Source organism: Acomys russatus, chromosome 27 (assembly GCF_903995435.1).
Source record: "Acomys russatus chromosome 27, mAcoRus1.1, whole genome shotgun sequence".
NCBI classification, from domain to species: domain Eukaryota; kingdom Metazoa; phylum Chordata; class Mammalia; order Rodentia; family Muridae; genus Acomys; species Acomys russatus.
In genome coordinates this window covers 55,588,904-55,607,202 of record NC_067163.1, presented here as the reverse complement: position 1 = coordinate 55,607,202, position 18,299 = coordinate 55,588,904, and the positions used below count along the sequence as shown (strand labels likewise).

General features: G+C 40.3%; 1 protein-coding gene across 1 annotated transcript in view; it reads left to right on the top strand.

Moving 5' to 3' along the window:
- Nucleotides 1-1,962: 1,962 nt before the first annotated feature.
- The window catches only part of LOC127210144 (WAP four-disulfide core domain protein 8-like), a 35,217-nt gene continuing 18,880 nt past the window's right edge, over nucleotides 1,963-18,299 (top strand). The window contains 2 exon segments of the mRNA XM_051169817.1: nucleotides 1,963-2,092; nucleotides 2,221-2,302. Of these exon segments, the coding sequence (XP_051025774.1) occupies nucleotides 1,963-2,092; nucleotides 2,221-2,302 (212 nt within the window).

Below are 18,299 nucleotides of genomic sequence, written 5' to 3'. Positions count from 1 at the left end.
GTATCCTCAAGGGCTCTGAGAAGATTAGGCATGGCAGATGACTCCAACTCTGGGTTGTGCTTTCTAACCACTGGGCAAACCTGCCCCCAACCCTTCAACTGCTGCTAGGCCCAGCATGTACTGTGGACAGACTGGACACCCAGAGAGTCATTGTCTCACATTGCTGAATATGAGGTGAGGTCAATCTCGTCTGTGTTCTCCTTCCACAGAAACAGCCTCTCTTCTGTGCCTCTGTGCCTCTGTCATTATGATTGGTTTGTAATATTGTCTAGGTTACAGTTTATCCTTCTCAGGTCTCTGATTACATTGATGGCTAAGCTAATGGTAGCTTGACAGCCAGAGGACAGTTAGATCTACTGTAAGTACAATAGTCAATTCATTAGCTAGTTAAAACGACTAGGTACTCAGTCTCTTCTCTTATTTAAAAGACAAACAGACAACAGGCTTGCCTTTCTCACAGGCTTCAAGTTAAACAGTAAACAATTTTTTAGTGAACTCAACTGCCTGTGTCTCTTTGTGAGTAACTAGATAGAAAAAGGTGTAGGGAAAGATTAGTTCTGAAGTCAGCCCGTCTGTGGCTGATGCTTGCACCAGTCCTGTAAGGCTGGGTATTCTCCAATAATGGAGCAGACATGGCCTCATCGAGGTGTAGGAAGACCTCTGTAATCACTCAGATTCACCACTGGGTTGTGTGTCTCTGCCAGTAATGGTACTCCCCAGAGTGCTCAGGATAGTTCATACCAACCCAGGGGGCTGGTGAGAAGGCTGTCAGCAAACTGCCTGCTGCACAAGCATGAGTTCGAGTCCCAGCACCCCTGTATCAAACACTTGAATGCAGTAGCATGGCTGGGGGTGGGGGCACGGGTGGGGTTGGAGAAGGGTTAATTCCCAGATCTTGGCCAGCCAGACTAGACACACAGTAAATAAGCACCAGCTTCAGAAAGAGACAACTTGCAGGACTTGGTTCTCTCTTTCCATCATGTGGGTTTCAGGGACCATGTTCAGGTGGTCAGCCTTGGTGGCAAGCACCCTTACCCACTGAGCCATCTTGTTGGCCCTGCCCTGTGGTTTAAAAAGAAGTCCCTGCCTATCTTTCTGCCTGTTAATCCTTAATATAATCAATCAGACCAGCTCCAAGTCATCCTCCCCTGCCTTAAGAGAGTGATAATTGTTGTTGCTTTAGAAAACTGAAGGACCCTGGGACCAAGGTCCTTCAGCTCTCTCCCATTGTGACAAAAGCACATACCTTGACTTTAGTACTAGGTAAAAACTCCCTATCTTTAAAATTAATAACACTTTAAAATTTTTTCAATTTTTCGCCTCTCTATTCCCCGTTTCTGTTTCTGCTGAGCATGGAGCCCTGGCATAAGCATCTCTTACATCGAGGGTCATCCCCTTAGTCCACTATAGGTCCCTTTACTTACAACTCACCTCCCTCACTTTGTAGTTTTTATCTTCAGATGGGTGGAAGAAGTAATCCATACTAGTATGAGTGGCAGGTCTAAATTTCCCCAGTTTACTTGCATATATGTACTTCACGGGGAAAGATGTTTAGACAGGATACCAACATTTGTACAATTTCAGAACTAGAATTGATATTAGGACAATGTATTCAGAGAAATGCATTTTTAATTCGCACACGAAAAACCTTAAGGAGCGCTTAGGGAGCTTGACTCTGTGGAGGGCCATGCTGGCTTGACCCCTCAGGTCTTTGGCAGATTATCCGGCAATGCTCTTCTTTAATAAATCTGTTGTTGCCTCCGCAGCCTCCGTAGATAAAACATTCGCACTCGCCAGTGTCGGTGTCATAGTTCCAGCCCATGAAGGCAGATGGAGAGTAGCCATTTTCCATAGGAAGATCGCACATCAGTTCTTTACTGAGTACTTGAGGAGGAAGAATGGTTAAGGAGGCCCGATCCATCCCAGTCCCCTCTGCTACTTTCCCCTCTACTGGAGGTTTCCATGGCTACAAGGTGCAAGGCTGAGGTCATCCCTGACAGCCGCCTCTTCCCACCCAGCCTTGTGCATTCCCATAGAAGCCAAGTTTGGGCTTCTGCAAGGAGTGACCTCCCCGCCTGGGGTGCCTACTCAGGTGAGTTCACGCACTACCTATGCCACCCACTACTGCAAGGGACTGTCAGAGACGTCCCTTCTCAAAGTCCCCAGTTTGTTGTCTGTAACACTGAGGGCCTGAGCACTGTGCCCCCTTTGCCTCCTCAGACTTGATTCTCTACAGCCAGAGTCCACAGGCTGCTGCCTCCTGTCTCAGTCAGTTCCAGAATGGACAGACCATAGAGAAAGGGTGAGCCTTGGATCTCAGAACAGGGTCTCAAGCCTAGATCACTCGTTCACCAGCTGGATAACTGTGAACAAAGAGCCTCTCTCCTCTGCATTGAGTTTTCTTGGCCATAAAATGAATCTAATGTTCCTTCTTTTGGGCTGAGATTTTAAAGACAACTAACAAGGGCTGAGGGAGGCGAAACATGCTTTTAATGTCAGCATGCAGGAGAGGCAGAGGCAGGAGCATCTCTGTGGGTTGGGGGCTAGCCTAGTGTACATAGAGAGTTCCAGGCCAGGCAGGGCTATACAGCGAGACCCAGCTCAACAAAACACAACTACCACCATCATCACAACAAACTGGAAACAAAACCAAACAAAAGCAACCAGTAAAAAGCACCAATAAAGCCAGGTGTGGTGGTGCATGTCTTTAGTCCCAGCACTCGGGAGGCAGAGGCAGGCAGAAAACTGTGAGTTCGAGGCCAGCCTGGTCTACAAAGTGAGTTTAGGACAGCCAAGGCTAGCACAGAGAACCCTGTCTTGAAAAACAAAACAAAACAAGCACCAATAAGCCCAACAACTCAAAAGTCAGCAGATAATGATGAGCTGCCCCCATGTAGCCTCTCCTCCCCAAGCAAGGAAAACAAGCAACACAAACCTTGCCTGCTGACCCCACAGGCCGGCCTGCCTCTGTGTTCTCAAGAACACTCAGCTAGGAGACAGTAACCAGGAGATCCTCCAAGGGATGCAAGAAGCGTCCCTGTATTTGTCACTCTGTGAGTGGTCTTATCTTTGCAATTACTCTTTTGTGTGTGTATGCACATGTGTGTGCAGGTGCACATGTGTGTACCTGTGTGCATGTGTGTATCTGTGTGTATGTGTGTACCTGTGTGTATGTGTGTACATGTGGTGTGAAGGCCAAAAGGCAAGCGTAGGTGTTGGTTTTTCAGACTCTTTTCTTTTTTCTTTTGAATCAGAGTTCCTCACTAGCCCGGGCCTCAAGAAATAGTCTGGGCTGGCTGCACAGTGAGCCCCCTGCCTCTGCCTCCCCAGCTCTGAGACTACAAGCATGACATCATGCCTGGCCTTTTTCTTTTCTTTTCCTTTCTTTTTTTCTTTTTCTTTCTGTCCTTCCTTTCCTCCTCTTTCTTTTTCTGGAAATCAAACTCATACCTTTATGCTTTCAGGGAATGATTCATCTTCTTAGTCCTTGCAATTACTCTTTTTTGTTTGTTTTTTCTTGTTGTTTTTGTTTTGTATTTCGAGACAGGATTTCTCATTGTAGCCTTGGCTGTCTTGGACTCATTTTGTAGACCAGGCTGACCTTGAACTCACAGCAATCCACCAATCTCTACCTCCCAAGTTCTGGGATTAAAAGTGTGAGACAGGTTTTCCCTGTGTAGCCTTGACTGACATGGACTCGCTTTGTAGACCAGGCCAGCCTCAAACTCACAGCGATCCCCCTGCCTCTACCTCCAGAGTGCTGGGATTAAAGGTATGTGCCACCACCACCTGGACTTTCAATTACTCTTTTTTTAAAATTTTTTATTAATTTATTCTTGTTACATCTCAATGGTTATCCCATCCCTTGTATCCTCCCATTCTTCCCTCGCTCCCATTTTCCCATTATTCCCCTCCCCTATGACTGTTCCTGAGGGGGATTACCTTCCCCTGTATATGCTCATAGGGTATCAAGTCTCTTCTTGGTAACCTGCTGTCCTTCCTCTGAGTGCCACCAGGTCTCCCCCTCCAGGGGACATGGTCAAATATGAGGCACCAGAGTACGTGAGAAAGTCATATCCCACTCTCCACTCAACTGTGGAGAATGTTCTGACCCTTGGCTAGATCTGGGTAGGGGTTTAAAGTTTACCGCCTGTATTGTCCTTGGCTGATGCCTTAGTTTGAGCGGGACCCCTGGGCCCAAATCTGCCTATCATAATGTTCTACTTGTAGGTTTCTAGGATCCTCTGGATCCTTCTACTTTGCTATTCTCCCATGCTTCTCTCATTTAGAGTCCCAATAGGATGTCCTCCCCTCTGTCCCAGTTTCCTGGTAAGTGAAGGCTTTCACGGGACATGCCCCTTGGGCTAGTATGCAGATATAAGTGAGTATATACCATTTGAGTCTTTCTGCTTCTGGGTTAACTCACTCATTATGATCATTTCTAGCTCAATCCATTTGTCCACAAATTTCGGGAATTCCTTGTTTTTAATAGCTGAGTAGTATTCCATAGTGTATATGTACCACAGTTTCTTTATCCATTCTTCTACTGATGGACATTTAGGCTGTTTCCATGTCCTGGCTATTATGAATAATGCTTGGTTGGGCAAATTTTCTTGTTGTGTGCTGGAGCATCTTCTGGGTATATTCCAAGGAGTGGAATAGCTGGGTCTTGAGGAAACACTTAAAGAATTGCTCAACCTCCTTACTCATCAGGGAAATGCAAATCAAAACAACTCTGAGATTCCATCTTACACCCATCAGAATGCCTAAGATCAAAAATTCAAGCGACACCACTTGCTGGCGAGGATGTGGAGAAAGAGGAACACTCCTTCATTGCTGGTGGGAATGCAAACTAGTACAGCCACTTTGGAAATCTATCTGGTGCTATCTCAATTACTCTTTATAGTAACTCTGGGGCAAATGGAAGATGCCAAGGGCCTCATCTGTGCTACTGCTGCACTGCATCCCTGAGTCACTTTGCTGCAGCTATCACGACTAATGATGCTATGGGAAGGAACTAAAGCCAGGGAGATGAAGCACCTAGCCTAATGCCAGGAAGTGGGGACCAAGACACAAAGCCAGCACAGTCCAGTGCAAAGGTCTGCACGTTCTTGACCTGTCCTTTTTGTTGTAGAATGAATAGCAGTGAAGGCACCTATGGTGGAAAAGTGCCTAAGCAGGGAAAGGGTTAGGTTCTCTCCTGGCATGCACTGCAAGGCTGATGCCAGTACAAAGGGTTGAAGGAAAAAACAGAATAGCTTATCCAGTCAAGATGGAAATGGATGCATGTGGGCATGGGAAAGGGGCATGCTGGTGCGTTCCTAAGACATCCTGCACACTGTAGCATTCTCCTTGGCTTCTGGTGACTCAATAGGACATGGAGCCCCATCTGCTTTTAAATGTTCTCAGTCTTGGTGAATCTGTTTATTTTCATCTGTAATAGAGGAGACCCCCTCCCTGTGTGTGTGTGTGTGTGTGTGTGTGTGTGTCTGTCTGTCTGTCTGCCTGTGTACGTGTATGTGTGTGTATGTGTGTGCTCTGAATGAGACCAAAGTGTTTCATGAGAAGCTACTGAAAGCTGTTACATTAACACATTTGTACACATCAGATTTGATCTATAAGTCAGAAACAACCATTACTCCTATCTTTAGGAGGAAGAACACGACACTCTGAGAGACCCAAAACCAACACACCCCACCAGGCCTCTGCTTCTCTCCCATTCTATACCAACCTCTTCCTGATCCTGAGCAAAGTTCTTGGCAGAAGGTGAGGACCAGGAAAGGTACGAAGGAAGCCTGGAGCAGCATAGTGATGGCCACAGGTGCTTCCAGGATATAACAGGGAAAAAACACACTTGCTCTAGAAGTCATAAATGGTCACCTGAATGGAGAGGAAACATATGCACTGTATTTGAGCAGAAAAAACAAGAGCTCAGTATAAAAGCAAGGTGTGGTTTATGCTTGCAATCCTGGTACTGGGAGGAAGATCACAAGTTTCAAGGTCACCTTTGGCTAAATAGTGAGTTCAAGGTCAATCTGGTTTATATGAAACCCTGCTTAAAAACTAAAGAAAAAAGATCCTCAACTCTCAACATGTTTATTTTTTAAAATAGGTGTATTCTTTTTATAAACAGACTTATCTTGTTATTTTTCATTTGTGTATATGCATGTGTTATGGGACATGGGCACATGAGTGTGGGTGCCTGTGGAGGCCTTGGCTCTCCTGAGCTGGAGTGATGGTTGTCCAACACTGGAAGTCCAACTCAGGTCCTGTGTAAGAGCTGTACACGCTCTTAACTCTCCAGGCCTCACTCCAGCTCTGAAATTTGTACACCATTTTAGAAAAAAATGCCTTCTCAGTCTTTGTTCATTTTTTCCCTTTTCTTTTCTTCTCTCTATTATTTTTTTCATTTCCTTTATTTTGTGGTATGAAGGACTGAACCCAGAAGTCATGCACTCTGCCAGCTGAATTGTATTCTCAGCTCTATCTTTTGTTAGTTTTCTTACTGTACTATTTGTGTGTTGTTGACTTTTAGGAGTTCTTAATATATCATAATAATATCTATTGTTGATCTGAGTTATTGTTTCTTTGGGGAATAGGGTCTCTCTATGTAGACAAGGCTGGCCCAAAACTCAGAGCTCTCTGCCTGCCTCTGCCTCTGAGTGCTGTGGTCAAAGGTCTGTGCCACTCTTTCTGGCTATTGTCTTCTATCTATCTATCTATCTATCTATCTATCTATCTATCTATCTATCTATTATCTATCTATCTATCTTCTATCTATCTATCTATCTATTATCTATCTATCTATCTATCTATCTATTATCTATCTATCTATCTATCTATCTATCTATCTATCTATTATCTATCTATCTATCTATCTATCTATCTATCTATCTATCTATCTATCTATTTATCTATCTATTTTATCTATCTAGCTATCTATCTATAGCTATCTATCGATCTATCTACTATCTATCTATCTATCATCTATCGATCTATTATCTATCTATCTATCTTCTATCTATCTATCTATCTATCTATTATCTATATCTATCTATCTATTATCTATCTATCGATCTATCTATCTATCTATATTATTATCTATCTATTATCTATTATCTATCTATCTATCTATCGATCTATCTATCTATCTATCTATCTATCGCGATCTATCTATTAGCTATCTATCTATCTATCTATCTATCTATCTATCTTCTATCTATCTATCTGCTATCTATCTATAGTATCTATCTATCTATCTAGCTATCTATCTATCTATCTATCTATCTTCTATCGATCTATCTTCTATCTATCTAATCTATCTATCTCTATCTATCTATCTAGCTATCTATCTATCTATTAATCTATCTATCGATCTATCTATCTATCTATCTATCTTCTATCTATCTTATCTATCTATCTAGCTTCCATCTATCTCTATCTATCTAGCTCTATCTCATCTATCTATCTATTATCTATCTATCTATCTTCTATCTATCGATCTTCTTCTATTATTGTCTATCTATCTCTCTTCATCGATCTATCTATCTATTATCGATCTATTCTATCTATCATCTATCTTCCATCTATCATCTAGCTTCTCTATCTATCTATCTATTATCTATCTACTATCTATCTATCTATCTCCATCTATCTATCCTATCTATCTATCTATTATCTATCTATCTATCGTCTATCTATTAGCTATTATTATCTATCTATCTATCTATCTTCTATCTATCTGTCTGTCTATCTATCTATCTATCTATCTTCTATCTATCTATCTATCTTCTATCTATCTATCTATCTATCTATCTATCTATCTTCTATCTCTCTATCTATCTATCTATCTATCTATCTATCTATCTTCTATCTATTATCTATCTATCTATTATCTATCTATCTATCTTCTATCTATCTATCTATCTATTATCTATCTATCTATCTATTATCTATCTATCTATCTATCTATCTATCTATTATCTATCTATCTATCTATCTATCTATCTATTGTCTATCTATCTATCTATTTATCTATCTATTATCTATCTATCTATCTATTATCTATCTATCTATCTATCTATCTATTATCTATCTATCTATCTATCTATCTATTATCTATCTATCTATCTATCTATTATCTATCTATCTATCTTCTATCTATCTATCTATCTATCTATCTATCTATTATCTATCTATCTATCTATCTATTATCTATCTATCTATCTATCTTCTATCTATCTATCTGTCTATCTATCTATCTATCTATCTATCTATCTTCTATCTATCTATCTATCTATCTATCTATCTTCTATCTATCTATCTTCTATCTATCTATCTATCTATCTTCTATCTATCTATCTATCTATCTATTATCTATCTATCTATCTATCTATCTATCTATTATCTATCTGTCTATCTATCTATCTATCTATCTATCTTCCATCTATCTATCTATCTATCTATCTTCTATCTATCTATCTATCTATTATCTATCTATCTATCTATCTATCTTCTATCTATCTATCTATCTTCTATCTATCTGTCTATCTATCTATCTTCTATCTATCTATCTATCTATTATCTATCTATCTATCTATCTATCTATCTTCCATCTATCTATCTATCTTCTATCTATCTATCTATCTATTATCTATCTATCTATCTATCTATCTTCCATCTATCTATCTATCTATCTATCTATTATCTATCTATCTATCTTCTATCTATCTATCTATTATCTATCTATCTATCTATCTATCTTCTATCTATCTGTCTGTCTATCTATCTATCTATCTATCTTCTATCTATCTATCTATCTTCTATCTATCTATCTATCTTCTATCTATCTATCTATCTTCTATCTCTCTATCTATCTATCTATCTATCTATCTATCTATCTTCTATCTATTATCTATCTATCTATTATCTATCTATCTATCTTCTATCTATCTATCTATCTATCTATTATCTATCTATCTATCTATCTATCTTCTATCTATCTATCTATCTTCTATCTATCTATCTATCTTCTATCTATCTATCTATCTTCTATCTATCTATCTATCTATCTATCTATCTTCTATCTATTATCTATCTATCTATTATCTATCTATCTATCTATCTATCTTCTATCTATCTATCTATCTATCTATCTATCTATTATCTATCTATCTATCTATCTTCTATCTATTATCTATCTATCTATCTATCTATCTATCTTCTATCTATCTATCTATCTTCTATCTATCTATCTATCTATCTATCTTCTATCTATTATCTATCTATCTATTATCTATCTATCTATCTATTATCTATCTATTATCTATCTATCTATCTATCTATCTTCTATCTATCTATCTATCTATTATCTATCTATTATCTATCTATCTATCTTCCATCTATATCTTTTCTATCTATCTATCTATCTATCTATTATCTATCTATCTATCTATCTATTATCTATCTATCTATCTATCTATTATCTATCTATTATCTATCTATCTATCTTCTATCTATCTTCCATCTATCTATCTATCTATCTATCTTCTATCTATTATCTATCTATTATCTATCTATCTATCTATCTATCTATCTTCTATCTATTATCTATCTATCTATCTATTATCCATCTATCTATCCTTGAGTCAGGGTCTTACTATGTGGTCTTGGCTGGCCTGGTACAATAAACACTTTTTAAACCCATGAGGGTTAATTTTATTAATTAAAATTTTTTAATTTTATGTGTATGGGTCTTTTCTCTGTGCCCCACATTTATGCAGGGACTAGGTAGGGAAGGGGCCAGAAGGGGGCATTGGATGCTCTGGAACTGGACCTGCAGACAGTCGTGAGCTGCCATTGTGGGTGCCGGGAATTGAAGCCAGGACCTCTCCAAGAGCCACCAGTGCTCTTAAACTCTGAACAATCCCTCCAGCTCCTATTGTGTTTATTTTTGGAAGGTAGTTACTCTGAATTCAACATTATCTATTTATTTTTATTGTGTGAGGACAGTAGGGGACATAACATTTAATGTCACAAATGAAATCACCTTCCTTGGCTCCAGGCTGCGCCTGGCACACTGCTGAGTTCACCTGCCGGTAGAGAAGGCATAGAGAGCAGAAACTGCCTCTGTCGCTCTCAAGATCCACACGGGGAATAGGACTCAAAACAATGGTCCCACATGGAGGAAGCTAGTCCCAGAATGATCCAATCTGGGAAGAGTTTAATAAGTTGGAGGGGAAATGGTCCAGGTGAAGCAAAAAGGTGAGAGGATTCCTGACAGAGCCCTGCGAATCAGTGCATGCAGAACACTCTTCATGCATTCCTGGCATGACATCTGACAACTGTGGTTCACTATGGAGTGGCCACTCCATTTGATCTCCTACACTAGCTTGGCACATCACACATGCAAAGCGAGGAGACTCCACACATTTCACCAAACAGTTAATTTTGGCAAAAAGAACAAAATAATATTAAAAAAAATTAAAGGGTGAGAGAAAAATAAAAAGCTAAAGTTCATAAGCAGGATTAAAGTCACTGAAGTGAAAACAGTATAGTTTCTCAACAGTATGGATAGACTATAACTACAACCTCTTTGCTTTAAGTCTTTGCCATCCTCTTCTTCAATTTAGGCTAAAGTTCATAGCAGCAAGCACAAGTCCTCTGCTAGGCCAGGGTTGTCTGCTCCTGGGTCAGAGTTCACAGGTCAGGAGAATCAGTCTGGAGAATTCCGGGAGGATGTTCATTGTTTTCATCCAGGGCCAGGGCGCTGACTTCGTCCTCCAGGCATGCGCCACCTACTGCACCCAGGTCCTCTGTGCTGACTTCTAAGTTGGCGTCTTGCCCCTTACCAAGTCTTGTTGGGGAAAGAGGGAGCATAGGCACCTTTGGCAGCTGCTGTGTCATACGTCTGCGTTGCTGTGCCATACGCCTGCCTTTTTCAGCGCTAACCAAAGTGGTGGTTTCAACTCTAAGCAAGACTCCTCCAGCAGAGAGCCCTTCCACCCCAGGAATGAGAATTACCTGCTGAATATTAAAAGCAGAGTAGAGAGAGTTTCAAGATGGCGGTGCCCTGTATGCATTGTATCTGATCTACTCCATGGAGACCAGGGACTTGAATGGAGCCACAGACTGCTGGATCTAGAGAACTCTAAGTGAGTAGCGTCCTGCACACTGCAAACCACCTGTGGGCCTGACCCTGCATCAAGCAATAGCCCGGAGGTCCTGAACCCACTCTCAATACACCTGAACGGAACCCACCTGTGGGCTGCAGCCGGCCTATAAAGCACAAATTCACTGTGTGCGGCGATGGTACACCAGAGCCCCTGGCCTGAGGAAGTCTCAAGGCAATGGGTGAAACTGCCCTTGGATCCCTCCACCTGCCCCATGCCAAATTGCAAAAGTCCCCGGGGCTGAGTGGAAACACAGGCGGCTGGGCCCACCAAAAACAGCTGGAGCATGTGCAGCTCGTGGGCCAACCTGGGCCCAAACTGGAGCCAGACACAACGGACTGAGCCCACAAACACAGGCAATTAGAACCCAGCTTGGACTGTTCCCACAGGCCTGGCAGGATCTCCCACTCTCTCAGGAGAGGCTGGACACCTCTGCGGTGTCTAGACTTGGAGCTAAAAGGTGGCTAAAACTCCGAGGGTTTGACCCAAACAGAGTCCTGGCTACAGGGCTGGGGAAGTGCAGGAAACTTGGCCCAGGGTCTGAAACGGTTCTATCTCTGGGTCGAGGCATACCGATCCTGCACTCTCCAACAGAGCCTAACTGGATCAGGTTCCACAGGGCCAGCAGGATCTCCCATGCTCTCGGAAGAGGCTGGACACCCCTTCAGTGTCTAGATGCTGAGCTGAAAGGCAACCACAGCTCAGACAATCTGACAAGGGTAGGGTCTTAGCTACAAGGTGGAGGGACGGACAGGCAGCTGAGATCAACCTACCCAACCAGAGCGTTTGTGTGCGATCTTGTTCTGGGTCCCAAAACAGCTCATCTGAATCACAGCAGTAAAGTGAAAGGGTCCAGACAGAAACCTACTTCTGCTGACTCAGTCATGAGCATAAGGTGTAGAGCAAAATCTCCAGGAGTGGAAACCAGATCACCTGCCTGTTCCAGGGATAAACTCCTTGATCCCCACAGGCAAGGGCACGCGACCTAAAACCATTCACCAACTATCCACTCTCAACAACCAGTGAAGGACACCAGAAGCTACCTTCCAACATCAGAGACACCAAAATGACAAAAGGACAGTGTTAGAATGCAAACAAAAACCAAAACAGTTCAGCATCTCCAGATACCAGCTATCCCAATGAAAGCAATCCTGAGAACCCAAACATAACCAAAATACAAGAAAAACAACCTCAGGTCCTTAGTAAGGAAGATGACAATGGAAGAAACGAATAAAATCTGTAAACAACGGCAAGAGGATGCAACCAAATAGGTTGAAGACATAAAAGAATCATATAGAGAGGCACTGGAAGAATTTCAGGAAAATACAAAAAAAAAAAAAAAAAACAAAACAAAAAAAAACAAAAAAAAAAAACAGGAAATCAATAAAATAGTTCAAGATCTGAAGATAAAAATGGAGTCTATGATAAAGGAACACACAGAAGAAAAATGTGATCAAGAGGCCTCAGAGAAGAAAGCAAGCAACACAGAGGCGGCCTTCTCTAACAGAATCCAAGAAATGGAGGAACGAATATCGGGAGTTGAAGACACAATTGTAGAACTCAAAACAACCAACAAATAAAATGCTAAAACTGAAAAGTTCCTGACACAGAATATCCAAGAAATGAAGGACAACCTGAAAAGGTGAACTTGAGAATACTAGGTATTGAGGAAAGAGAGGACACCCGACTCCACAGCTGAGAAAATAGCTTCAACAAAATCATAGAAGAAAAATCCCCCAATCTGAAGGAGATGCATATGAGCATACAAGAGGCCTACAGAACACTAAATAGAATAGACCATAAAAGAAAATCTTCCTGCCACATAATAATAAAAACACAAAATAAAGAACAAGGAAAAATATGAGAAGCGGCAAGAGAAAAATGCCAAGTAACATACTATGGCAAACCTATCAGAATTACACCCGACTTCTCAGCAGAGACCATGAAAGCCAGAAGGGCCTGAACAGAGGTCCTAGAAACCTAAGAGACCACAGACGCCAGCCCAGACTACTATACCCAGCAAAACTATCAATAACTATTGATGGAGAAAACAAAATATTCCATGACAGAAACAAATTCAAACAGTGCCTATCTACAAATCCAGCTTTACAGAAGTTACTAGAAGGAAAATGCCACCCCAAAGCACCATGTTACAATCAAAACTACATAGGAAGTAGAAAACTACACCATTGCAAAATCATAACCTCACAAACTTTCAATAGTAACAAACAGCAAAAAATGAAGGGACTTAACAGTCACTGATCATTAATATCTCTCAATATCAGTGGTGTCAATTCTCCAATAAAAAGACACAGACTAACTGAGTGGATGCATAAACATGACTCAATATTCTTCTACATTCAAGAAACACATCTCACCCACAAGGACAGACATTACCTCAGAGTAGAAAGGTTGGGGAAAATATTCCAAGCAAATGGTCACAAGAAGCAAGCTGGTGTAGCCATTCTAATATGTAATAAAATAGACTATCAACCAAAATTAATCAAAAGAGATGAGAAAGGACACTTCATACTCATCAAAGGTAAAATCAACTAAGATGACATCACAATTCTGAACATCTATGCTCCTAATACAAGGGCATGCACATTTGTAAAAGAACTACTAACAAAGCTTAACCACTCATCAATCCCCCACACATTAATAGTGAAAGACTTCAACACCCCACTTTCACCGAAGGATAAATCTTTGAAACAGAAACTAAGCTGGGAAATAACTTCATTAACCAACATCACGAATCAAATGGATCTAACAGATATTTACAGAACTTTTCACCCAAACACAAAGGATTATACCTTCTACTCAGCACCCCATGGAACCTTCTCCAAAATTGATCACATAGTATGTCACAAAGCAAGCCTCAACAGATACAAGAAGATTAAAATAATACCTTGTATCCAATCAGATCACTGTGTTCTAAGGCTGGACTTCAACAACAACAGAAATAACAAAAAGCCTATGCACACACGGAAACTAAACAACTCTCTACTTAACACCTGGGTCAGGAAAGAAATAAAGGAAGAAATAAAGGACTTCTTGAAATTCAATGAAAACGAAGGAATAACATACCCAAATTTGTGGAACACAATGAAAGTAGTGCTAAGAGGAAAAATCATAGCACTAAGTGCCTTTAGAAAGAAAGTGGAAATATCCCACATAAACAACCTAACAACACATCTGGAAGCCCTAGAAAAAAGAAGTTCAAACACCCAAGAGGAGTAGACATCTAGAAATAATCAAACTCAGGGCTGAAATGAATAAGTTAGAAACAAAGAGAACAATTCAAAGAATCAACAAAACCAGGAGCTGGTTCTTTGAGAAAATCTACAAGATAGACAAATCATTAGCCAAACTAACGAAAAGGCAGACAAACACTATTCAAATAAGTAAAATCAGAAATGAAAAGGGAGACATAACAACAGACACTGAAGAAATACAAAAAATCATAAGATCCTACTTTAAAGGCATATATGCCACAACATTTGAAAGTCTAGAGGAAAAGGACAATTTTCTTAATCGATTCTGTTTGCCAAAATTGAATCAAGATCAGATAAACAAATTAAATAGCCCTATTTCACCTATAGAAATAGAAGCAATCATTGATAGTCTCTCAACTGAAAAAAGCCCAGGGCCAGATGGTTTCAGCCCAGAATTCTACCAGACCTTCAAAGAGGAGCTAATACTGATACTCTTCAAGCTAATCCAAAAGATAGAAATGGATGGAACATTACCAAATTCATTCTATGAGGCCACAGTCACATTTGTAGCTAAACCCCACAAAGACCCAACAAAAAGAGAATTTCAGACCAATTTTTCTTATGAACATTGATGCAAAAATACTCAATAAAATAATTGTAAAATGAATACAAGAACATATGAAAGATATCATTCACCATGACCAGGTAGACTTCATTCCAGGCATGCAGGGATGGTTTAACATATGGAAATCTATCAATGTAATCCACCATATAAACAAACTGAAAGAGAAAAGCCACATGATCATCTCCTTAGCTACAGAAAAAGCATTTGACAAAGTCCAACACCCTTTCGTGTTTAAAGTTCTGGAGAAATTGGGGATACAAGGCACATACCTAAACATAATAAAGGCTATATACAGCAAGCCAATAGCCAACATCAATTTAAATGGGCAGATACTCAAGGAAATGCCTCTAAAGTCAGGGACCAGACAAGGTTGCCCACTATCTCCATATCTCTTCAATATAGTACTTGAAGTTCTAGACAGAGCAATAAGACAACAAAAGGCGATCAAGGGGATCCAAATGGGAAAGGAAGAAGTCTATTTATCCCTTTTTGCAGATAATATTATAGTGTACATAAGTGACCCCAAAACTCCACCAAAGAACTACTACAGATGATAAACACCTTCAGCAAATTGGCTGGATACAAAATTAACTCAAAAAAGTCAGTAGCCTTCCTATATACAAATGACAAACATGCAGAAGAAGAAATTAGGAAAACTACACCATTCACCATAGCCACAAGCAATATAAAATATCTAGGAGTATTTCTAACAAAGCAAGTGAAAGACTTGTTTTTAAAAAAACCTTTAAATCCCTGAAGAAAGAGATTGAAGAGGACATGAGAAGATGGAAGGATCTCCCTTCTTCATGGATTGGGAGAATTAACAAAGTAAAAATGGCCATCTTACCCAAAGCAATTTACAGATTCAATGTAATTCCTATCAAAATACCTACAGAATTTTAAAGACATTGAAAGGTCAATCTTCAACTTCATATGGAAAAACAAAAAACCAAGAATAGCTAAAACAATCCTATACAATAAAAGATCCTCCAGAGGAATCACTATTCCTGATCTCAAGTTGTACTATAGAGCAACAGTAATTAAAACAGCATGCTACTGGCAAAGCAATGGGCTGGTTTATCAATGGAATTGAATCGAAGATCCAGAAATGAATCCACACACATATGGTCACTTGATTTTTGACAAAGAAGCCAAATCTGTTCAATGGAAAAAGGATAGCATCTTCAACAAATGGTGGTGGTCTAACTGGATTTCTACATGTAGAAAAATGCAATTAGATCCATATTTGTCACCATGCACAAAACTCAAGTCCAAGTGGATTAAAGATCTCAACATAAAACATAAAGACATTAAACCGGTTAAAGGAAAAAGTGGGGAAGATCCTGGAACACATTGGCACAGGAGACAACTTCCTGGACAGAACACCAACAGCCCAGACCTTAAGGTCAACAGTTAACAGATGGGACCTCATGAGGATGAGAATCTTCTGTAAGGCAGGAGACACTGTCAACAGAACAAAGTGACAGCCTACAGACTGGGAAAAAAATCTTCACCAACCCTACATCTGACAAAGGTCTGATTTCCAAAATATATAAAGAACTCAAGAAATTAAACACCACCAAACCAAATAACCCAATTAAGAAATGGGGCTCAGAACTAAAAGAGAATTCTCAACAGAGGAATATCAAATGGATGAGAAACACTTAGACAAATGCTCAACATCCTTAGTCATCAGAGAAAGGCAAATCAAAACGACTCTGAGATTCCATCTTGTACCCATCAAAATGGCTAAGATAAAAAATTCAAGTGACACCACATGCTGGTGAGGATGTAGAGAGAGAGGAACACTCCTTCATTGCTGGTAGGAATGCAAACTAGTACAACCACTTTGGAAATCTATCTTGTGCTTTCTCAAAAAAATGGGAATATGGCTTCCTCAAGACCCAGCTATTCCACTCCTTGGAATATACCCAGAATATGCTCCACCACATAATAGGTACATATGCTCAACCATGTTCATAGCGGCCCTATTCATAATTACCAGAATCTGGAAACAGCCTAAATGTCCCTCAGTGGAAGAATGGATAAAGAAATTGTGGCACCTTTACACTATGGAACACTACTCAGCTATAAAAACAAAACAAAAAAACAAAAAAAAAACAAAAACAAAAACAAAAAAAAAAACAAGGAAATCCAGAAATTTGTGGACAAATGGAGGAAACTAGAAATGATCATACTGAGTGAGTTAACCCAGAAACAGAAACTCACAAGGTGTATACTCACTTATAATTGGACACTAGCCCAAAAGGCATGCCCCTGAATGTCTTCACTTACCAAGAGATTGGGACAGATGTAAGGACATACTACTGGGACTACAGTAAGAGAAATACAGGAGAATGGGGAAATAGAAGGATCCAGAGGATCTTAGAAACCTACTAGAAGAACATCGTAACGGGTGAATCAGGGCCCAGGGGTGTCTCCTCAAACTATTGCACTAACCAAGGACAATACAAGTAGTAAACACTGAACCCCTACTCTGATCTAGCCAATGGACAGGACATTCTCCACAGTTATGTGGAGAGCAGGGACTGACTCTGACATAAGCTCTGGTTCCCCATATTTGTTGACCTCCCCTTTATGTGGAGCCCTGGTAGCACTCAAAGAAAGAATAGGCAAACTACCAAGATGAGACTTGTTAGTCTGCGACCATAAAGTGGGGGAGAAGATCCTCCTCGGACATGGACCTAAGGGAGGTTAAGAGGGTGGGCGTGGGAGGGTAGGAGGAATGGAAGGATACGAGTGATGGGAGAACCATTGCATTGTAATCTGAATAAATTAATTTAAAGAACAAAAACAAAAAAAAAAAAATAAAAGCAGAGTAACAAACTCACCTGTATTTTCACAGGCTACAGTATTGTGCAACAATCAAAGAATGTCCCCCTGGGATGTCAACCAAGTTCTAATGAGGAACTCATGAAGAAATGAAGAGCCATTTGGTTCCGTTGCAGTCTTTCAAGGCAGGGGTTCTCTATGCACAGCCCAGAAAGCTCCGAGATCATTCTTAAGCAGGCCATGTGAGCAGATGTTATCAGCACAGGGCAAAAAGAAGCAATTTCTAAGGGTCTCATTGGTGCAGGGGCAGGAGCGGCATGTTCTAGCTGTCCATGTATGACAGCCCCAGCCGGGCTGGAGGGTAAAAAGAATGTGCTTATCAGATCTGGCAGGACTGTTTTGATGTTGTGATTTCTTAGAAGTGGAAATTTGTTTGACATCATTAGTCAATCACCTTCATGTTATGGATGGGGAAAGGGCTGGAGGTGGGGAACC